This window comes from Misgurnus anguillicaudatus, chromosome 1 (assembly GCF_027580225.2).
Source record: "Misgurnus anguillicaudatus chromosome 1, ASM2758022v2, whole genome shotgun sequence".
Classification (NCBI taxonomy): Eukaryota; Metazoa; Chordata; class Actinopteri; order Cypriniformes; family Cobitidae; genus Misgurnus; species Misgurnus anguillicaudatus.
In genome coordinates this window covers 21,030,283-21,052,129 of record NC_073337.2, presented here as the reverse complement: position 1 = coordinate 21,052,129, position 21,847 = coordinate 21,030,283, and the positions used below count along the sequence as shown (strand labels likewise).

The 21,847-nt window shown below is 36.8% G+C and overlaps 1 protein-coding gene across 1 annotated transcript in view; it reads right to left on the bottom strand.

Annotated features, from left to right (window-relative positions):
* Positions 1-21,847, bottom strand: part of plxnc1 (plexin C1) — a 30,443-nt gene that overhangs the window by 3,744 nt on the left and 4,852 nt on the right. Inside the window, exons 12-25 of the mRNA XM_073867998.1 lie at positions 21,676-21,775; positions 21,248-21,415; positions 20,444-20,596; positions 20,058-20,163; positions 19,862-19,963; positions 17,093-17,196; positions 16,966-17,007; positions 16,744-16,868; positions 16,027-16,225; positions 13,190-13,336; positions 8,436-8,604; positions 6,906-7,009; positions 4,654-4,729; positions 754-788 (exon numbers count right to left, since the gene is read on the bottom strand). Coding sequence (XP_073724099.1) covers positions 754-788; positions 4,654-4,729; positions 6,906-7,009; positions 8,436-8,604; positions 13,190-13,336; positions 16,027-16,225; positions 16,744-16,868; positions 16,966-17,007; positions 17,093-17,196; positions 19,862-19,963; positions 20,058-20,163; positions 20,444-20,596; positions 21,248-21,415; positions 21,676-21,775 — 1,630 coding nt within the window. The remainder of the gene's footprint in view (positions 1-753; positions 789-4,653; positions 4,730-6,905; positions 7,010-8,435; positions 8,605-13,189; positions 13,337-16,026; positions 16,226-16,743; positions 16,869-16,965; positions 17,008-17,092; positions 17,197-19,861; positions 19,964-20,057; positions 20,164-20,443; positions 20,597-21,247; positions 21,416-21,675; positions 21,776-21,847) is intronic.

Sequence of the window (21,847 nt, the reverse complement as noted above, 5' to 3'; positions counted from 1 at the left end):
GATGTAAGACATTGTTGATATATCAGTCTTTGCATCAAAGCCTTTTTGGTTGAATATTTTTGTTTTTGTTGGTTTTAAAGAAAAAAGTCAAACTGAGAATCAAATAACTTCATACAATGCTGTGTAAAGATGAAGAATTTAATTAAACAAATATTAATAATTAATTATTTTTCTTGCTGTTATCATTCCTCTACTCAACCTAAATACACAAGCTGTAATGAGAAAAAATATTTAGTTTTAACATTAATGTTGTTTAAATCACAGGTAACACCAATGACAAATAAATGACTCATGGATTCTTTATTAAAATGTATTAAAAAGTTAAAAATAGATTAAGCTCCCCGCTTTGCGGATTCATAGATTTGACAAGCTAATTAATACTATTAAAGAAGTTTTGAAAGAAGTTCATTTAAGCAAATTTCCATCACCCGAATTCCACCTTTTCTGTAGAATGACCCATATACTTGCTAAAATTATTTTTTGCTATAAAATAGGAAGAAATGCTTGTAGTATCTATGTTGATTCTTGCATAGACAAAAGTATTTCCTTTAGTATCTAGAACAGGAAGAGGCTGGCAGAACGAACAAATATCACACTCCTACACTGTGTAAGGTGCCTTGATGCAACAGAAACCTCAACCAACATGTGCCTCTCACCACAGCACATTTAACACCAACACTTCTCAGACATCCGATGTCAGACAATAACGTGACCATATGCACCAAAGTCGAATCGCTCTAGTTGGTTACTTACCAGGTGGAAGTACTTGATACAGAAGTCCTTGTCATCTGCAATGCAATTGTTATGACAATATGTAAAGTTTATTTGCAGAGACTTTGAAAAACATAAATAAACAAACTAAACTGCAATAATTGGAGAGAGCAACAGTATATATAATAGGCTACTTAAATCTAGTCAACACATGAAGTGGTTCGAAAGGGTTCATCAAAGTTGTCCTAAGACAAAAACGGGTAATGTTTAAAACACAAAGATATCTTTTATGATACACTTGGCTAGTGTATAACAATATTATCTACAATATATGAAAAGCTCAGATGCAAAAGCCACTAAACGCCACCTCACAAAAATTAAATAATGATATTAACCGAATGTTCTCAGCACGTATTATACGTTTATCAAACACTTATACTTCAAATCCACTTAATCCCGGGCCATTTAGAAATACCGGTTTGTTGTCAGAATCTAAACGTTACAATGATATTTCATAAGTCCTCAAAATACACAGAAGAAAAATGTGAAACATGAGTACTTGAACCTGAATGCAACCAGAATGTGGCAGCCACATGCATCACAGCGCCCTCTAATGTATGCTTCAGCTTATTCATTTTAACCTTTTGAATTTTGACTTTAATCATTTGCAATGTTTATAATTGCATCTTTAGTCCAAGAAGTGGATTTTTTTTAGAAATGTTTTTGTTACAGGTCCTGGACGTTTGGATAACTGTAACAGTTTAAACCTCTTTAATAAATAAAGAGCATAGAGAGACAAGAGTGCTGCTGTCAGTGGCGGCAAGACAAAGAAAAGGTGGTGCCATCCACTATTATATTTATTATATTATATAATAAACACATTTACTCTTTGTTTCTTACTCCCCTCAGTAGGCACATATAGGGTAACAGAATGGTGTACATGTTTGGCATGGCATTTGAGTTTCAGAAAAAGGTATGTAGTATGGTGGTGCATATGTTGGTGTTGGTAACGTGCATTGTGGATAACCCCTTACAAGCATAGCTGGTGGCCCACAAACCCCTACAGTTTTAACTGCTGTATGTGGCTGTAATGTTGGTTGGCCTAAATGTGAGTATGTAAGTCTCTGCATAGGTTTTCTGTCTCTTGTAGACCTTCTGAGATCCATTGCAATAGGAGAATTTGGTGTGTGTATTAGTGTGTGTGTGGTAGTTAATGTTTCAGGAATGTCTCCATCTTCATTCATGTTGTCTGGAATAGATGTCTCATCTTCTGCAAGTAAGTATTCTTCATCTGCCTGTCTTTCTTTTGATTGTTCCAATGGTGTGGCTTGTCTCTTTTCTCTTACAGGTCTCCTGTGGCTGGAAGTTGCAGGTTCTTCTCTGGATTTTTGGTAAGTTGTATCTCTCTCCTCTGACCAGGTAGGTTGTATGTTTCTTTGCGTATCCTTAACCAGTAATGTGCCTTTCTTCTTCAGAATCAGATGTGTCACTGTTTATTGAAGTCTTTCTTGGTGTTGTAAGTGTCCTCTTATTGTTCGGTCTCTTCTTGTCCGCAGGTGATGCCTCAGGTAGATTTGACAAAACAGGTAGATCAGCAGGTAAGTCATTTACAAGGTGTAGCAGATTTCTGTGTAGAGTACGAATTTTTGATGCATAATTTTATGGACTGACTTTATAAACTGGGCTGTCATTCAAGTTTTCTCTAATTATGTAGGTTTGTTTATCCCAGTAAGATCTAAGTTTTTCTGGTCCACCTTTTCTGTGTACATGTAATATAGGTAATCCCTGAATTTCTCACATACAGAACACTTCAAAGCTAGAAATTCAAGCTTGCCAGAGTGAAGGTTTTAGTTTTTCGTGGCTGGAGTAAGGGATCTAGATCCATAGGCGATAACCTTTAACTTTCCATTCTGCCACTGATAGAGAACTGCCCCTAAACCTTTCTCAGATGCGTCTGTGTGAAGGGTGAATGGAGAGTTGAGTAAGCCAACACAGGTGGATGGGTAAGTATATTAATCAGTGTTTCCAGGGTGTTCTTATGCTCTTCGGTCCATTTCACCGGTGTACTAGAGGGTAGTTGATTTCCATTTCCTTTGGTTTTGTTGTTTCTTTCTTTAGGTCTTAAAGTGGTTTTGCCTTTTACTTGCAGAAGATCAAAGATTGGTTTCGCAATTCTAGAGAAGTCCTGAATATATGTTCTATAGTAGCTTAAGAATCCCAGCAATCTCCGTACTTCTCCAATGGTGCTTGGTGACTTATCTTTCAATGATAATATTGCCTTGAGGTCCTTGGGATCAATGCGAACACCTTCAGCAGAAACAAGACGCCCCACATAACGGAGTTCTCTTTTGAAGAACTCACATTTGGTTGGTCTAAGTTTCACACTATGTCGCTGTAGTGCTTGGATGATTCTTCTGAGTCTTTCAAGGTAGTCCTCAAAAGTCTTTGTATAGCAAAGTATATCATCCAGATAAAGTATGCAGCAATCATCTCGTAGGGAGTCCAGCATCTCCTCCATGCTCCTCTGTAATGCAGCAGGTGCATTTGTCAGCCCAAATGGAGTTTGTACCTATTCATGTAACCCCCATGGTGTGATAAAGGCTGACAGATGTCTAGATTCCTCAGTCATAAATCCCTGGTGGTATGCTTTCCCTTGATCAAGGATGGAAAACCAGCTATAACCCCCTAGAGTGTCTGTGATGTCTTGTATATGAGGTAAAGGGTGCCGGTCTGGGACTGCCTTCTGATTAAGTGAACGATAATCAATGCATAGTCTAAGTGAACCATCTTTCTTTCTTAGAAATACAACAGGTGCAGAGTATGGTGACTTTGACTTAACAATCCAACCTCTCGCCAAAAGGTCTTGAATGTACTCTTTGACCTCCCTGTAGAGTGGTTTAGGAATAGAGGCATAAGAACGTTGAACAGGTATATCATCTTTTAAAAAAAGCTTGCATGCACTTATGCTACATACACACAAAATGCAAAGCATTGTGTTCCTCGCTTTAGATTACTTGCGAGATTTAACCTCGCGGCATGCACATTTTTTGTTTGAGTTGAATATTTTCAACTTCCGCAAAGACGCGTTTGTGATGAATAGCGCAACGCCGAATTCGGGTCATTCGCATCCCCTTATGAAAATTATGAAAATTAACCATAATTAAAATTACTACAGTTAAAACAAAAAAAAACATGGTTACTGTGATAAAATCATGGTTTCCACAAAATAAACATGGTTTTGACATTTATGGTTTTCAAAAACCATTGTTAAACCATGGTTACTGTAGTAAAACCATGGTTTTGCCAATAGTAGTCAATACACCAAAAAACCATGGTTAATTTTCATAATTGCGTCTATTCACGTCTTTCCATTGACTTTGTAATCTACTTGCGCAAATCGTCAAAATTTGCGTTTGGTGTGCACGCCCCATAGAGGGTTTTGGAGCGAAATTTGTTAAAAACCAATGAAATGACTAAGTGACATTTGTGAAAATAGGGCATTTCAATTACTGATTAATAACCTTGTATTGCCATTAAAGTGAAATTACTTAAAGGAACAGTATGTAGGATTGTGGCCAAAACTGGTATTGCAATGACAAGACATGTGGCTAAAACTGGTACTGCAATCACCCAACTGGTGGCCAGTACACAACATGACAACATAAACATCAGTTGAGGGCTGCAACTCCACTTTTTAAATGACAAATATCCTGGCCGGACCACTGTTGTGAGTGATAGAAGTATTTGAAATGAAAATTATTTCTTAATGTCTAGTGACATATCAGGGCCATTTTATGATTAATTGATATAAATATCTTACATACTGTTCCGTTAACCTAAACATGAAAACAAGGTAATTTACTGGAAAATGTCAGAGAGTTTTGCATCTGAACGCTTCCCCATATGGTTACTGTGGACATGGCCAAAGAGGAAATGGCTCACCTTTCACACTGCTCTGAGACCTCAGAGATGCATGAAATCTATTTGTTAGGACTTTAATGCACGCTCCATCTGTCACCTCATAGAGAAACATACTGAATGATTAAAATACATTTATTTACAATAAAACATAATTTCTATAATGGTAAAGAAGATGAGATTTCACTTAAACTTCTTATTATAGGTTACTATTGATTTGTGTATTTTTTAAGAAAATGTGAGAAAAGCTTTTAGCTATAATAATCTGACCCATAAGGCTCGAGTCACCTCTTTTAATGTACTATAGGGGTTTTCACACTGCGCTTAACCCTGGGTTATCTTCATTCTAAACCCTGCTTTTAACCCTGGGTTAAGGAGCGTTTCACACCTGTAATTTGAAAGCGGTGTTAGCACCGCTTTTTACCCAGGGTTATGAACAGTGTTGGCAACGTTACTTTAAAAAAGTAATTAGTTATAGTTACTTTTTACTTCTAAAAAATAGTAACTGAGTTAGTAACTGCGTTACATCATTATAAAAGTAACTAATTACCAGGCAAAGTAACTATTGCGTTACTTAAAAAAAGTTCAAATATTTCAAATAACTTGGATGCCCCCAATAAAACATTTGTTGAATGAATTAGACACTAAAGAGAAACCACTAATTTTGTCCCTTACGAAAATTAACCATGGTTTTGCTACAGTTAAAACCAAAAAAACATGGTTACTGCAGTAAAACCATGGTTACTGCAGTAAAACCATGGTTACCACAAAATAACCATGGTTTTGACAACAAACCATAATTCACTATGGTTACTGTAGTAAAACCATGGTTTTACTGATAGCAATCAATACGCCAAAAAACCATGGTTACTGCACTTTTACCACAAAAACCCCTGGTTAATTTTCGCAAGGAGTGGCAGCATGTGACGATGTGGGGTGCTTTATTAGATCAGAATTACAGACGTGAAGAGGCTCTTTCTTACTCTGCATAAGTTGCACATTACATAAGCATTCTTGCGTTTCACCTCAACAATGGAATAGTAGTGCTTATTATACTTTGTGTTTGCGACTGCTACCTTTGAGTTTGTTGTACTTGTCATCATCGCTCTGTCATTGCGGGTGTGGGACTCGCGGACTGCAGCGCGAGGTCCGGGCTGCCTGTGAGTTGGTAGCAGCATCAGCCGCTGCTCGTTGAGAAGAGAGAGCGATACATGCTCTCGCGTCAGTCTCACGCCAGAAAAGATCGCTCGATTTGTCCTAGTCGCTTTTAGTAAATAAAGTCGCTAAAGGGGTTTAGAAAGTTGCTAAACTTAGTAACAAAGTCACCAAGTTGCCAACACTGCACTGAACTTCTCGGACTGTGCATGTGTTTGCATATGATCTCTGCCTGCCTCTGGTTGGCTAGTGATGGAAATTAAGCCAATCATCACCGCTTATGTGGTTGTCCCACCCCCTCTAACACACACTCACACCAATCAGCATCAGTTATGTGTCTCTCAGCCCCCATCACACACACACACTAGAGACAAACATTGCCTGTCTGCATGAGAGAACTTACTCTGGTGAAAATCGCTTTAGTGAGATTAATTATAGTAACGCGCAGCATTTATTGTCAATAACGGTAACGGCGTTATAACGGGAGAAACAGTAATTTATTTGATTACTCGTTACTGAAAAAAATAACGCCGTTAGTAACGCTGTTTATTTATAACGCCGTTAGTACCATCACTGGTTATGAAACCCTGCTCTGGAGCAGGGTTAGCACCGCATTTGTGGTGTTAACCCCGCATTGTGGTGCCAAACGCATGCAGTGTGAAACGAAGCAGGGTTAGAATGTTATGACCCTAATTAAACACAGCTGAAGTAGCTAATCAAGGCTTGATAATTACAGACAGGTGTGTTGAAACTGGGTTGGAGACTCCTGACCCAGGGTTTAGGAATGCACAGTGTGAAACGTCAAATTATGAATACCCAGGGTTATCTCTTAACCGCTGGTTAAGTTTGAACAGTGTGAAACATGAAAAAAATAACCCAGGATTATGTTAACCCTGGGTTTAGAATAACCCAGGGTTATCAATTTCAGGTGTGAAAAGCCCTTTTGAGTGTATGGGATTTGTTAGTAGTTGGAATCTCTCATCAACAAGCAGAATGAATTTATAAGACATTACAAATGGTCATAGCACAAGGCCTTTGAATTACAGATACATACCCAAGAACAATAAATTGATACAGATTTAAAAATGAATACTTTTTAATATGTTTGTTACCACACTCACCTCATAATGTTTAAGAGTGTTTAACATAGTAAAATGTTCTCGAACTTCTGAGGTCTCATCGACTTCCTGTAGCATGATAAAATTTCCTGTCTTCTTTTCATACTCTTTGAGGGTACAGCATCAAACAAAACACAAATTAGTTTTGAGTTCATCATGAGTGGCAAACCAAAAACCTGTTTGATATTGGTGGAAGTGATCAACAGTAGATGCAACAGTAAACGTGGAGGCTTATATATATATATATATATATATATATATATATATATATATATATATATATATATATATATATATATATATATATATATATATATATATATATATATATATATATATATATATATATATATATAAGCCTCCACGTTATATTATATATATATATATATATATATATATATATAAACATACAAAGAGCTCAGATGCAAAACTTTTTTTGGGCAGACTTTTTTCGGGCAGTGCGTAATATCACTACGCCTGCTGCAGCCATGCAGCAAAGTCCTTGATTATTACACCAGAATGAGAATATAGTCTTAGCCATTTCAGCCTAGAAAATCGCAACTTTTAATTTTCTGTCTGCCTTAGTACACAATCTAACTACAGAAGAGTCAAGTTTTAAATAGAAAAAATATCGAAACTTTTTGGTTATTTTTGAGCGCGATGCTAATGGTCTAATCAGATTCAATGTATTGTGCTAAGCTATGCTAAAAGTGGTAGCGCCAGACCCGGAGATCGGCTGAATGGATTCCAAAACTGTGAAAAACAAATGTTTAACTCTAGAGAATATTTTCAAAAATGTGGAGTGTCCCTTTAAGATTTTTAAAAAAATTCCTAATTCAGAACACCCAGACAATTATTAAAAAGAAGTTGCCAAAATGTAAATTGTTATACTCTGAAAACCTTGCCCTCCATTTGAGCTCTCAAATGTTTCTAGCACTTCTGCATATGCAACACTGGTGTGTCGCAATCTGTTTCAAGACATGAAGCGACCAATAGAAACCATGACATGCAACCAGATGAGAAACGTCTTTATGCGATAAGTCTGAATATGCAGAAGTGGGAATGAGATTTGAGAAGTACACCAGAAGATCTTTACTCATTTTGGTTTTGGGTCTAAAGCTACTGCACAGACAAAATGGTCAAAACTGTTCCCTAGCTGTCAGTGGGGAGGTGCAGTTTTAAAAAGTACACATTTGCACCTTACATAGTTACATACTGGTACCAAAGAGTGCATATTAGTACCTTAAATGTACTTAAAAGTACAAAATGTTTAGATACATACAGTATATATCTGTACCTAAATGGTAAATATGAGGACATTTAAAAGGGTACTGCCCAGCTAGGGACCATTCATTGACATTTATAAGACTTGGCATATAGCACATATTCATTTGGACTTGTTTTTCATATCATATTTCATTTAGAAAACAGGAACAAAAACAAAACACAAAAAATATAGTGATAAAGAAAGGGTACAGTATATCTGTTAAAAAAAAACTGAGGTGAGACATGATAACCAGCGAGCTCACTAACCGATTTCAATGTCTCTGATGTTCTGCGTGTACTGGAAACCAAACTTGCGCTGGAAGGTCTGTAAGATTTTCTCCTTGACCTGGTGTATCGTGTCACAGGTCAGCGCGTTGACCTCTAGGATTTCACTGACCTCTCCTTCATTTCCCACAGCAAAAAGCACCTTTAGTTTCTGTAGAGGGTGGAAAAAGAACAACGCGACATAAGATATATATGAAAAAAGGATCTCATCCTTTACTTGCCCTCAAATTGTTACAAACCTGTATAAATTTATTTTTTCTGCTGAACACAAATGTAGATATTTTGAAAAATGTTTGTAACCAAACAGATGTGGGGCACCATTGACCTCCATAGTAGGTAAAAATAACACTATCGGAAGTCAGTGGTGCCCCTGATCTGTTTGGTTACAAAATGGCAGTGATCAAGTTTAATTGCCATAGAGAAGTAAAGATTTTTAGGGAACTAACATCTGAAGAAACTCACAAAACTACACTTTAAAAATAACACTATCGGAAGTCAGTGGTGCCCCTGATCTGTTTGGTTACAAAATGGCAGTGATCAAGTTTAATTGCCATAGAGAAGTAAAGATTTTTAGGGAACTAACATCTGAAGAAACTCACAAAACTACACTTTAAAAAGCTCTTGCGTTTGACACAGATCCTTATATTCAAATAAGCACATTTAAATGGAAACAACGGTACACTCTTAAAAATAAAGAAGGTTCAGTGAAGAACCATCATCTAATAAAGAAGCTTTTTTGTTGATAGAGTTCCTCAGTTGTTTGTAAAGTACTTCAGAGTTTTGAAAAATGTTTGCTAAGATAATAAAATCCAAGAACTTTACGGAATACACTTTGTGAAAACTCTTTTAAAAACAAAGTTTTGGAAAAAACTTTCAGAAATCACTACACATGATGGAAATTTGTGCAATGAGGGTCAGGAAGTTACAAGACATCCTTTGTGGTGCAAGAATGGACACGACGGTTAAATATATATAAGAAGTTTATACTTGGTTAATGTAGGCAGATTTCAATTCCCTAAAACAAACCTTTTTATATTTTTTGAATAATACAAAGAGTTTAGATGCAAGTATGTCTGACACATTTTCTTGCAAATTAGCATTTTCATCAGAATCTTATGTTTAGGTTCAATCATTTCACTTAATTGGCAATGAATAGGTTATTAGTCAATAATTGAAATGCCTTACTTTCATAAATGTAAATTTAGTAATTTCATCTGTATTTAACAAATTAAACTGTCATTCGCTGCAAAACCCTCTAAGTGCATGCACGCAAACCCCTTTTTTGGACAAGACAATGAAAGCTTGGTGACTTCAGGAAACAGGAGCGACAGTGACCGTTGGCTTCAAGAATTGGCCGTGTCCAGCTACACAACAAAGTTGAGTAAAGTTAAACTTTATGCAAATGATGACTACAAGTGACTACCAATGGGAGTGAAGCAGTGGAGTTCAAATTGTCTTTCTTTTTTTCATTTATTGAGAGTATGGTAACTTGTTTGTTTATTACTTTACTAGGACAACCAGTATTAGGAACGCCTCCCAACAACCTCATTGAAAGAGATGGGCGATGTGCACACAGCCTAACTCTTCTGTGTATTATTATCTGCAAGTTAGACACAACTTGTCTTACTTCAAGGCCATAAAGTATTGCTTAAATTTCCATTCCCTTTACTTTTCAAAAGAACATCTGTTAAAAGAGGGGGTTCAGGCTATTTCATGCATTCTGACTTAAAGGAACACGCCCACATTTTGGGAATTTAGCTTATTCACCGTATCCCCCAGAGTTAGATAAGTCCATACATACCTCTCTCATCTCCGTGCGTGCTGTAACTCTGTCTGACGCAGCCCCCGCTAGCTTAGCTTAGCACAAAGACTGGAAATGCATGGCTCCAGCTAGTATACTGCTCCCAATAAGTGACAAAATAACGCGATCATATTCCTATTTATGTGTTGTGATTTGTATAGTCAAACCGTGTACAAATAACAAGGTGATATGAGACACAGCGATCTTTTAACAGTATACATACTGAGAACTATATTCTCTGAAGACGAAGCACTGCCGCATGGGCGGAGTGATCTGCTCGCAGCACACGAGAAGCCCCTGGTGAGGAGCAGAGAGTTCGGTCAGAGTTGTGCAAATCACTCCGCCCATGCGGCAGTGCTTCGTCTTCAGAGAATATAGTTCTCAGTATGTATACTGTTAAAAGATCGCTGTGTCTCATATCACCTTGTTATTTGTACACGGTTTGACTATACAAATCACAACACATAAATAGGAAAATTATCGTGTTATTTTGTCACTTATTGGGAGCAGTATACTAGCTGGAGCCATGCATTTCCAGTCTTTGTGCTAAGCTAAGCTAGCGGGGGCTGCGTCAGACAGAGTTACAGCACGCACGGAGATGAGAGAGGTATGTATGGACTTATCTAACTCTGGGGGATACGGTGAATAAGCTAAATTCCCAAAATGTGGGCGTGTTCCTTTAATAACATTGTATAAGAATTGGATACCTCTTGCTTAACACAGGCAAAGTGTCATAAAAACTTTTCAACATGATTATTTCTGTACCGAATGCACTTCGCCAGGGTTCATTCAAGTTTCTGAAAGTTTTTTGAACATAAAGGATTCACAAGTAATGATCTTTTTATGGGCAATTTGAGTGCAGTAAGTACAGTGAAAGTCCTTATATGGGCACTTTAATCGGAAAAGCGCACACACGCACCAATCAAGAACTGACACAAAATCAATGTGTTTGTTTAACAGATTTTGTTGAAATGGGGCGGTCCCAACTGAGGGTCACCAAGGGTCGCAGGCAGCAAGTAAAACTGCATCATATGTCTGTCTTTTGTTGCCAATCAGTGTGTAAGTGCATATTATGTAAACCAGTGGTTCCCAAACTTTTTCAGCGTGCGGCCCTCCTTGTGTACAGTGCATTTTTTTGCGGCCCCCCGAAAGAAAATCTATGACAAAAACAGTTTTAAAATGTAATATTTTAATTAACCAAAACATATAAAATTATACCTAGTAGTGCTGTTGGTTAGTTGGCTTATTATTTTTTAGGTTTAATTACACAGAATTCATGATAAATTCATGTATTTTATAAAATGTCATAAAACTGGGGCCCCCCTGGCACCATCGCGCGGCCCCGCTGGGGGCCCCGGCCCCCAGTTTGAAAACCACTGATGTAAACAATACAAACATGTAGCGAATCATAAGTTATCCAGAGATAGTGATAGTTATACTGAAAGAATCGGTATAACTGATCTGTCTTTTATAAATCTATAAATCTAAAGACTTATAATTTTAAATATATAAAGGATGTTATTTTAATCTATACAGGGTTTCCTGCAGCACTTTGCAGTTCGGGCGTCCCGCCTAAGCTGGGAAATCATACCACCTTAAAGCAACACTATGTCGTTTTTTACCTTTAAATAATGTCTCTAAAATTATTTCAGTGATAGAACAACTTTTAACTGGACAAATTGTACTGTTGCTGCAACCTAAGCAGCCTCCTAGCTGCTACAAGCACACTCTGAAAGTGGTGGTGGAGGGAAGAGCACACAGCCCCGCCCCTCCCCCTGCTTGCAGAAGAGTGTCTGATACCAGGCACCGTTGCGCATTTCAACCACATGGGGGAGCTGTAAGTCATTTTTAAATGGAAACTACATAGTGTTGCTTTAACTAGGTCATCAAGTGCATCTCGGAGAATAGCGCGGACGCGCTTCACACCGCGAGCGGGCATGTGCGCCACACAGCCAAAATGAGAAAGATGTGGTCTGGACCGTCACTGTCTGGAGGATAACTAGCCAGTTGATAAAATCTCGAAGAATAGTGCGGACGTGCTTCACACCCCAACATTTTTTTAAATTTTATTTATCTATCATCGTTCGTCAGACGTTCTACAACATCTGCTTTAGTTTGTGTTTATTAACCCTTTAGTTTCACTTCATCACGCAGCTATTTTCGTATGAGGTACATATAATTCATTAATAATCTAGTATGTCTTCATTTTCTGCCACAGTTTCTTCAAAATTTAGTTTTATTTGAGTGTTTTAAATAAAAATATTTTAATTTTCATCATGACGCATACGCCCCGCCCCTTTGATTGCGCACACATATGTTGCCACGTCAACATTAGGTACAAACAGTAAAAGCGTCTATAGATAATCAAGATTAAAGGCAGTGTATTTGATGTTGAAAAACGCTAACGTTAGCCTACTAGTACTGAGATCACAATCCCACCCTACATTCAAATCGCCATCAAAAGTCACGCCTCTTTCAAAACACATGAACACGCACAGACCAGATGTCCATATCTCATGTCTTATTCAAACTTTGCAGTACAAAATAAATAACATTACCAAAATAACTAATATAAATCAATGATTTGTTGAACTTTTTTGGTCCAACACCTTTCACAGATGACATATATTTATAAAAATACATTTAAACAACTTAACATCAGATGAAGGAGAGAAAACTTTTAATCAGCATAACTAAAAATGTTTCTGGATTAAATCAAGATACCCTGCCTTTATGAGATAAGCGGTAACAGCGTGTGTCATGTTAGCTTTAAATGTGTTTATCGTCAGACATATCGTGATTTTAATCAGCACCTTGAGATATAAATGTGCCCTGCATATCGCAGTAAGGCATCTCTGAAGTCAGTCTTTTATATGTCTTCACAAACAGTTCCTCATTGCAATAAGTGACGGTTATAAAAAAAGGAAGTACTGACCAGGGCCTCAAAGTCTTGTGCTTGACAGAGAAGCCAGTCCTCATTGAGTGTGTACAGAGCTTTCTCTGTAACAGAGTCGACAGGCCCTTTTGATATCTGCTGAATCAGAGCTGACACCAACAGAAAGAGAGGCTGTCCTACTGATTCCTATAGAGAAACACACACAAAAAGAGAGAAACTAAGTTTAGGGCTTGATCTTTTGGCTTTTAAAGACATTTTTCACCCCAAAATAAAATTTTCTGTCATCATTTGCCAACCTTCATGCGTCTCTAAACCACTATGGCTTTCTTTCTCCTGAGGAACAATATAAGAGATGCTATGCTGAATGTCCAATCTGTTCTTTCCAATGAAAGTGAATGTGAAACTCAAAAATGACTAAAAGTCATACTGTATGACTTGTATACTTTATGTGACCCCACTGTGTAAAGTCTTTTTTTGTGATTCACTGTTTTCTACATAAAATCATACTACTTAGTAGGGATGGTGTTCTTGGGATGGTACTCATCATTCTTCTTCTTCTTCTAAACACGTCAAGTGGAATTATGACCAAAAAAGTTATATTTTGGTCTCATCTAACCACATGACTTTCTCCCATTACTCCTCTGGATCATCCAAATGGTCATTGGCAAACTTAAGACGGGCCTGGACATGTGCTGGTTTAAGCAGGGGAACCTTCTGTGCAATGCATGATTTCAAACCATGATGTCTTAGTGTATTACCAACAGTAACCTTTGAAACGGTGGTCCTAGCTCTTTTCGGGTCATTGACCAGCTCCTCCCGTGTAGTTCTGGGCTGATTTCTCAACTTTCTTAGGATCATTGAGACCCCACGAGGTGAGATCTTGCATGGAGCCCCAGTCCGAGGGAGATTGACAGTCATGTTTAGCGTCTTCCATTTTCTAAAGATTGCTTCAACATTTGACCTTTTGTAGCCCTTTTGTAGCCCTTTCCAGCCTTGTGGAGGTGGACAATTTTGTCTGTAGTGTCTTTGGACAGCTCTTTGGTCTTGGACATGTTAGTAGTTGGATTCTTACTGATTGTATGGGGTGGACAGGTGTCTTTAGGCAGCTAACAACTTTAAACACGTGCATCTAATTTAGGATAATAAATGGAGTGGAGGTGGACATTTTAAAGGCAGACTAACAGGTCTTTGAGGGTCAGAATTCTAGCTGATATACAGGTGTTCAAATACTTATTTGCAGCTGTATCATACAAATAAATAGTTAAAAAATCATACATTGTCATTTCTGGATTTTTTTTAGATTATGTCTCTCACAGTGGACAAGCACATCCAATGACAATTTCAGACCCCTCCATGATTTCAAAGTGGGAGAACTTGCAAAATAGCAGAGTGTTCAAATACTTATTTTCCTCACTGTATATACTGTAGTGGGCATACTGTATGTGACCATGTCTATGAAAACCAGGACCACAAAACCAATCACAAGGGTATTTTTAATTGGGACATTTGAAAGCTGAATAAATAAACCATTCATTGCATGGTTTGTTAGAATAGTACAATATTTGGTCAAGATACAACTATTTGAAAATCTGAAATCAAAATAATGAGAAAATCGCCTTTAAAGTTGTCCAAAGAAGGTCCTTAGCAACACATATTACTACTAATAATTTTTAATATATATATATTAAATTATTAAATTTACAAAACATCTTTATGTAAAATGATCTTTACTTAATATCCTAATGATTTTTGGCATAAAAGAAAAATTAATAATTTATCTAAAAAAAAAGTTGTGCTAAATATCACTAAAAGCTCGTAATCATACACTGTAAAACATTTGCTGTAATTATGCAGCTGGTTGCCAGTAACTTACTGTAGAAGATAAAGACTGAAAATGTTTCATGTTCATTTAACTTTAAACAAACTGTTGCCAGTAAATAACATAAATGTAAAACCTACAGTAAGTGTAGGGGAACCATTTTTAGTGCTATATAGCACCTATAAAGCACCTATAAAGAACCATCCAGGAGTGATATAGCAGCACTATAGCATCAGATATGGTTCTATATAGCACAATATGGTTCTATACAGGTGCTATATGACACTTAAAATGGTTCCCCATGATTGTGAGCCAGTGAAACACTTTTAGTGCTATTTAGCACCGTTTGTTTTTAGAGCGCAATGTATTTTTGTCTAAAGCTACAAGTATAAGCATGTGAATTGTGACCAGAGTCACGTATAAGTTACTGAAAAGATTGTGAAATACTGCCTGAGTCATTGAAATTACCTTTATGCATTTTTTGTATACGTATTTTCAGCATTATTATTTAAATTAATATGAAATAAATGAGTGAAATCAAACTTTGATGCTCCAAATTTCATAATTCGATTATGAGATTTTAGCCTGGAAATCACAAACAGGGTCACATTATGCCTCAGTCCAAAATTATTTGACACAATTTGTTTGATTGTTTAAGGTTTGTCGTGAGGTGGGAAAATGATAACAGAAATTATATTTTTTGGTGAACTATCCTTTTAACTTAAAGGAACAGTATGTAAGAAATTCATAACAATAGATCATAAAATGGTCCTGATATGTCACTAGACATTAAGAAATTATTTTCATTTCAAATACTTATATCACTGACAACAGTGGTCTGGCCAGGATATTGTCATTTAAAAAGTGGAGTGGCAGCCCTCAACTGATGTTTATGTTGTCATTTTGTGTATTGGCCATCAGTTGTGTGATTGCAGTACCAGTTTTAGCCACAAGTTTTGTAATTGCAATACCAGTTTTGGCCACAATCCTACATTCTGTTCCTTTAAATAATGGATGGATAAACATGCATAATCCATAAGCGATTTGACGGACAGACCCTGAGAAAGCCGTACAGACAGATCGACATCCAGTTGGTGAGGAGTTTCTCCACGATGGATTCTGTCCGGCGCAACAGAAGTTTAGGATTGGCATTGCTGGTCTGGTCCATCAGACTCTGCAGAAGGTCCTCCATTATCTCCGTGAGATAAATGAGATCTCCATGAAGCGCCAGAGTCAACAAAGATGCCACTGTACATCTGAGAGAGAGAGAGAGAGAGAGAAAGAGAGAGAGAGAGAGAGAGAGAGAGAGAGAGTTAAAAATGGCCATGAAATAACTAGACGTGCACAGTCTTGCCTGTTTTGATTTCCTGTTGAAATATATCGAAGGACAAGAAGTTAACCTTCAGTTTATTTTGGTGGTTTGTCCATAATCTTACAATTGATATCGCTAGTCAAAGTTGAAGGTTTTAGGGGAGAAATTATTTAATTGTAAAGAGCAGACACAATCTAAAAGCCACATAAGTGGCGATATTGACTATTATAAGTTGATAAGATCAACACTAAGTACTAGTCCAAGAACATGAGTCAACCCTTTAGCTGTTTTGCCTTCACACCTTTAAGTGCAAACAGTCATCTTTTACTCATAGTTAAAAATACATATGAAGGTGTTAGAAAGTAAATCTACATCTGTGCATGTGATGAGAAAGAGTTTATGGCTGCAGCATGAGAATGTGATGCATGCTAAATTATCTGTAGAGAAGCGCTTAAAACTCACTTGTCTTTAATGCTGAAGTCTTTTTGTTCCTCTAACGCGTGCACAAAACAAGTGAGAAACTGTTTATTTCTGATCAGCGTGGCAAAAGCCTGACATTTCTCATCGACCGTGGTTTGCTCCGATTCCTGAACAGAACAAAACGAGCAGGAGAAACATAGTGACGGCTTTAAAACAGTGATGTTAGATAACTTCAATATGATGTAAAGGTATTGCATTACTTACCTGCCCGATGTCTTTGATCATTAATCCTGCTAGAGAACCAGCCTATAGACAAAACAATATTTACACAAACACTACATTTGCATAGACACAAAGCACGTAATTCAAGATAGATAGCGTTCATGCATACCTCGGGAAAAAATATTTTTGAGGCAAAGTGTTTGAAATCCAAAAAAGGTATTGCTCCAACGTTTTCGATCAAGTCCGATTTTTCGGTTTGCAGATCGACAAAGCCTGTCCGAAGCAAACAAACAAATAAACATAATAGTACATGTAGATGTGTATGTATGTACAGTGGAAAGAAAAAGTATGTGAACCCCTATAATGAACTGGTTTTCTACAGTGATTTGCCATAAAATGTTATCTGATCCTCATCTACAGTAGGTCACAACAATAAACAAACACGATGTGCATAAGCTCACAAGACATAACTAATTCCAGTTTCTTGTGTCTTTTTTGGAAACACCCATTAAAGATTCACAGTGCTAGAGGAAAATGTAAGTGAGCCCATGAACTAATTACTTTATTAAAAGTTTTTTTTTGTCAGAAGCTGGCAAACTGGAGTCCAATTAATAAAATGAGTTTAAATGTGTGGTTTAGTGCAACTTTGATTGATATTAAGACACTCACACATTTTAAGATTGCTGTCTTTAAGAAGCATCAGCTCTTCTGAACCATGCTCTTATAAAGATATCTGATCAAGAGATGTTGCACTCCATAAGGCTGAAAAAGGATGCAAAACAATCTCAAAATGTTTAGATCTCCATCAGTCTACACTTAGACAAATTGTCTATAAATGGAGACAGTTAAATACTGTAGCTACCCTTCCTAGAAGTGGGCGCACAGTCAAGATGACTCCTTAGACACCATGCAGAATACTCAATGAAGTAAAGAAGAACCCACAAATAACAGCTAAAGGCTTGAAGACATCATTGGAACGGGCACACAGCTCTGTTCCTGAGTCTACCATACGCAAGTCTTTGGACAGGCACAGTGTCTATAACAGTACACCACGGAGGAAGCCGCTGCTCTCCCGAAAAACATTGCTGTGAGCCTGAAGTTTGCAAAAGAGCACCTTGGCAAACCCCAGTGCTACTGGGAAAATATTTTATGAATTGATGAAACAAAAGTTGATTTTTTTGGGAAAAATGTTATGGCACAAAAATGGGCACAGCTTACCAACATCAAAACATCATCCCAACAGTGAAGTATTATTAAGTTCAAAAAAATCCTACAGGATAATGTGGCTGTCCACCAGTTGAAGCTCAGTAGAAGTTAGTTGATGCAACAGGACAATGACCCTAAGCATTGTAGTAAATCCACTACAGACTGGCTTAAGCAAAACAAAATGCGCCATTTGGAGTGGCCTAGTCAAAGATCAGACCTTAACCTGTGGAATGACCTCAAGAGACAGTTCACACCAGACATCCTACAAATGTGTCTGAGTTAAAGCGGTTTTGTAAAGGGGAATGAGCAAAAATTGCTTCTGAACGATGTGCAGGTCTGATTCAGAACTACTGAAAGCGCTTGCTTGAAGTATTTGCTGCCAAATGAGACTCAACAAGCTGTTAAATCCAAGGGTTCACTTACATTTTCCTCCAGCACAATGAATGTTTAATGGGGGTTCTCAAAAAAGACACAAGAAACTAGAATTATTTGTGTGTTGTCACCTTATGCACATTGTGTTTGTCTATTGTTGTGACCTAGATGAGGATCAGATCGCATTTTATGTCAAATCACAGTAGAAAACCAATGTAAGTTGATGCAAAAGCTCAGATGCAAAAGCCGCTAAACGCCACCTACATCAAAAATGAGATAATGATATTGACAAAATGCTCTTAAAGGTGCAGTTTGTAATTTTTAGAACGATCTCTTGAAAGAAATGCAAAATAATATACAAAACTATATGATCAGGGGTGTTTAAAGACCTTTCATAATGAACCGTTATGTTTTTACAACCTTAGAATGAGACATTTTTATCTACATACACAGAGGGTCCCCTTACATGGAAGTCGCCATCTTGTGCCGCCATGTTTCTACAGAAGACCTTTATGGACTAACTTTTTTACTAAGTTGTCTCCGACAATTAAATGTTTGTCCGATGGTGGCTATCGTAGCTTCTTTATGCATTTCAAAATCGAGGGTTGGGCTGTGGACTGAGCCGTTGGTTGCAATTCGCAACCTTACCACTAGATGCCGCTAAAATTTACACACTGCACCTTTAACACATATTATACGTTCATCAAATAATTTCGCTTGAAATCTCCTTAATCCTGTCCTAAGGCCATTCAGAAATACTGATTTTTTCAGCAAAGTCCTCTAAGTGCCCAGAAGAAGAATTGGATGATGGCTTGTGTACATCAAGGTACAAAAGTTTTTACTCGGTAAAGGAAAACACCACTGTTTTTCAATATTTTACTATGTTCTTACCTTAACTTAGACAAATGAATACACACCTATCTTTTTCAATGCGTGCACTTTTAATCTTTGTACAGCGCCTCGTGAATGTGTTAGCATTTAGCCTAACTTTTGTTTGGATCCATAGGAATGAATGGGGCTAGGCTAAATGCTAACACATTTACGAAGCGCTGTACAAAGATTAAATGTGCACGCATTGGAAAAAGATAGGTATGTATTAATTCAAGTTGAACCGAAAAACATTTGAATTTGTTAAATACCATGAAATGACCAAAGTGACATTAGTGAAAATAAGCCATTTCAATTACTGAGTAATAACCTTTTAATTGCCATTAAAGTAAAATTACTTAACCTAAAGATAGAAGCCTAATAGAAAATGCTAATTTACAAGAAAACACGTAGGATGCACTGAAGTTTTGCATCTGAGCTTTTCATTTATGTTGGTTTTGTTTAGAATAGCATTTCAATGTTGGTGACCAACCTTGTCTTATATCTCTTCTAATGTTCATCTCCATGTTTTCCAGTTCCTTGTTCATCTTCTCATGCATTTGGTTTTGGTTTTTACGATAGACAACGACTCCAACTAGACAAAGAAACAATAAAAAGCATAGTCAATGTATAGTCAAGCCACTGCAGATCAAACAAAACACAAGAGACATAAATCTGAAAAAACTCACCAAGAGCACCCAAAATGATGAGCAGAATCAATGCGACCAGAATGTATGAGTATTTTGTATGATCGTCAGACATATAAACAGTTTTTAAAACATTCCCAACACTTATCTGAATAGAGGAATAAACATTTTAATTGAGAAGTGGGAGACGCGATATGTAGCCAGCCTGCTTTGTATTGAGATTTTGCAAGGGTCATAAAAAAATTGACCCTGCCGGTGAAAACCCAGCTAAAAGTTATTTTTGGTGATGTTTTCTACAACATACCATCCTACATACTGTAAAGGAAATATTAGTGAACTCAAAAAAAGTTGTGTAAACATGTTGTAATCACATCTGTGTTCACAAACAAGAATTGTTTTATAAAGAAATAAATAATTTGCAAACTTATATTAAGAGAGTCCACAGTGTTGAGGATTTGTGTAATTTCACATCCAATGACATCGTGTGTTATCAACGTCAAATCACACTTATGTTCCTTTTCTCCCTTTAGACCAGTAACATTTACCTCATCTATACTCAGGCTCAAATTATCTGGCTTTTTCTAAAAAGGAAAGAAAGTTTGTTCATGAGTAAAATTAGTTTTACAAGCTAAAGGGACTCGCCACCAATAAATATAAACCATCTTTTTTGTCATTCCAGAACATCTAAATACAGACCACTAATTATTACAGAATTAGAAAGGCAAAAAATATTAACAAATGTCCTAAGCTCACAGTAATTTCTTTCTTAAAGGGCATATATTATTGTCTGTGGGTGGGGCTTTATCAGTGTAATGTCACATTAACAAGAAAATCAAAGTGGCATGTCTAAAGAGACTGCTTTTTTAAATAAGGGATTAAAAACGAAGGAAAGGATATATTTACAGTAACACCTTGTACAAGTGGATTTTGCATAATAGGTGCCCTTTAAGTGAAATACAAACAAAGATGAGAGAAGAAATGGGTTATTTTAAAACCATTGGATAAATGAACCATTTTTGAGTTTGTCATTTTTTGACCCAAAAATAGGTTAAAAATAACTCACATATGATTACTTTTGGGGTGAACTATCCCTATTTAAAACATTACTCTGTAAATGAGGATACATAATATATTTAACTATGTAGATGATATAATTCAAGTAAATAAGAAGTAGGTTTGGTGATTATCAAGAAAAATAAAAATACTGAATAATCACTAAAGTTGAAGTTTACCTCAATGGTCACAGTTAGAGTGTTGGACACCTGTGTGGCTTTGAATCCAATGAACTCTGGATCAGGCTGTTGGGTCAGATTAGCACAGTCTAAAGTGACGTTTCCAACTTTTAACTTCAACTTTATCGGATCACTGCCATCATAAGGGTGCATGAGAAACCACATGTCCTTAGAAATAAAAGAATAAAAACATGTCTTTAACATATTTTAAAGCTACATGCAAGCTATGATCACAAAAAAATGTTTTGTAGGAATAATTAGATTTAGTATTAAGGTCACTGTAGAGCGTTTGCAAAATTAAAAAATCATATTTTTATCTTTTGTGTGCTAATATGGGCTGTTTAAAGTTAAAAACGCAGATCTCATATAAAATAAGCTGCTGTTATAGTCATTTTTAGACAAAGGCGAAAGCAATATACTAGTTTTACCTTTGAGCTTGGGTTGTAGTTTGCTTTAAGCTCATTATTGGCAATGATTGATTCCACAAACTCCAAATTGTTCCCCTGCACATAAATCTTCCTTCCACCACTGATGGACAAATACACAATTTCAACCAATCAAAAGCAGACTTTAGACAGAGATGAGTAAAGATGGAAACTC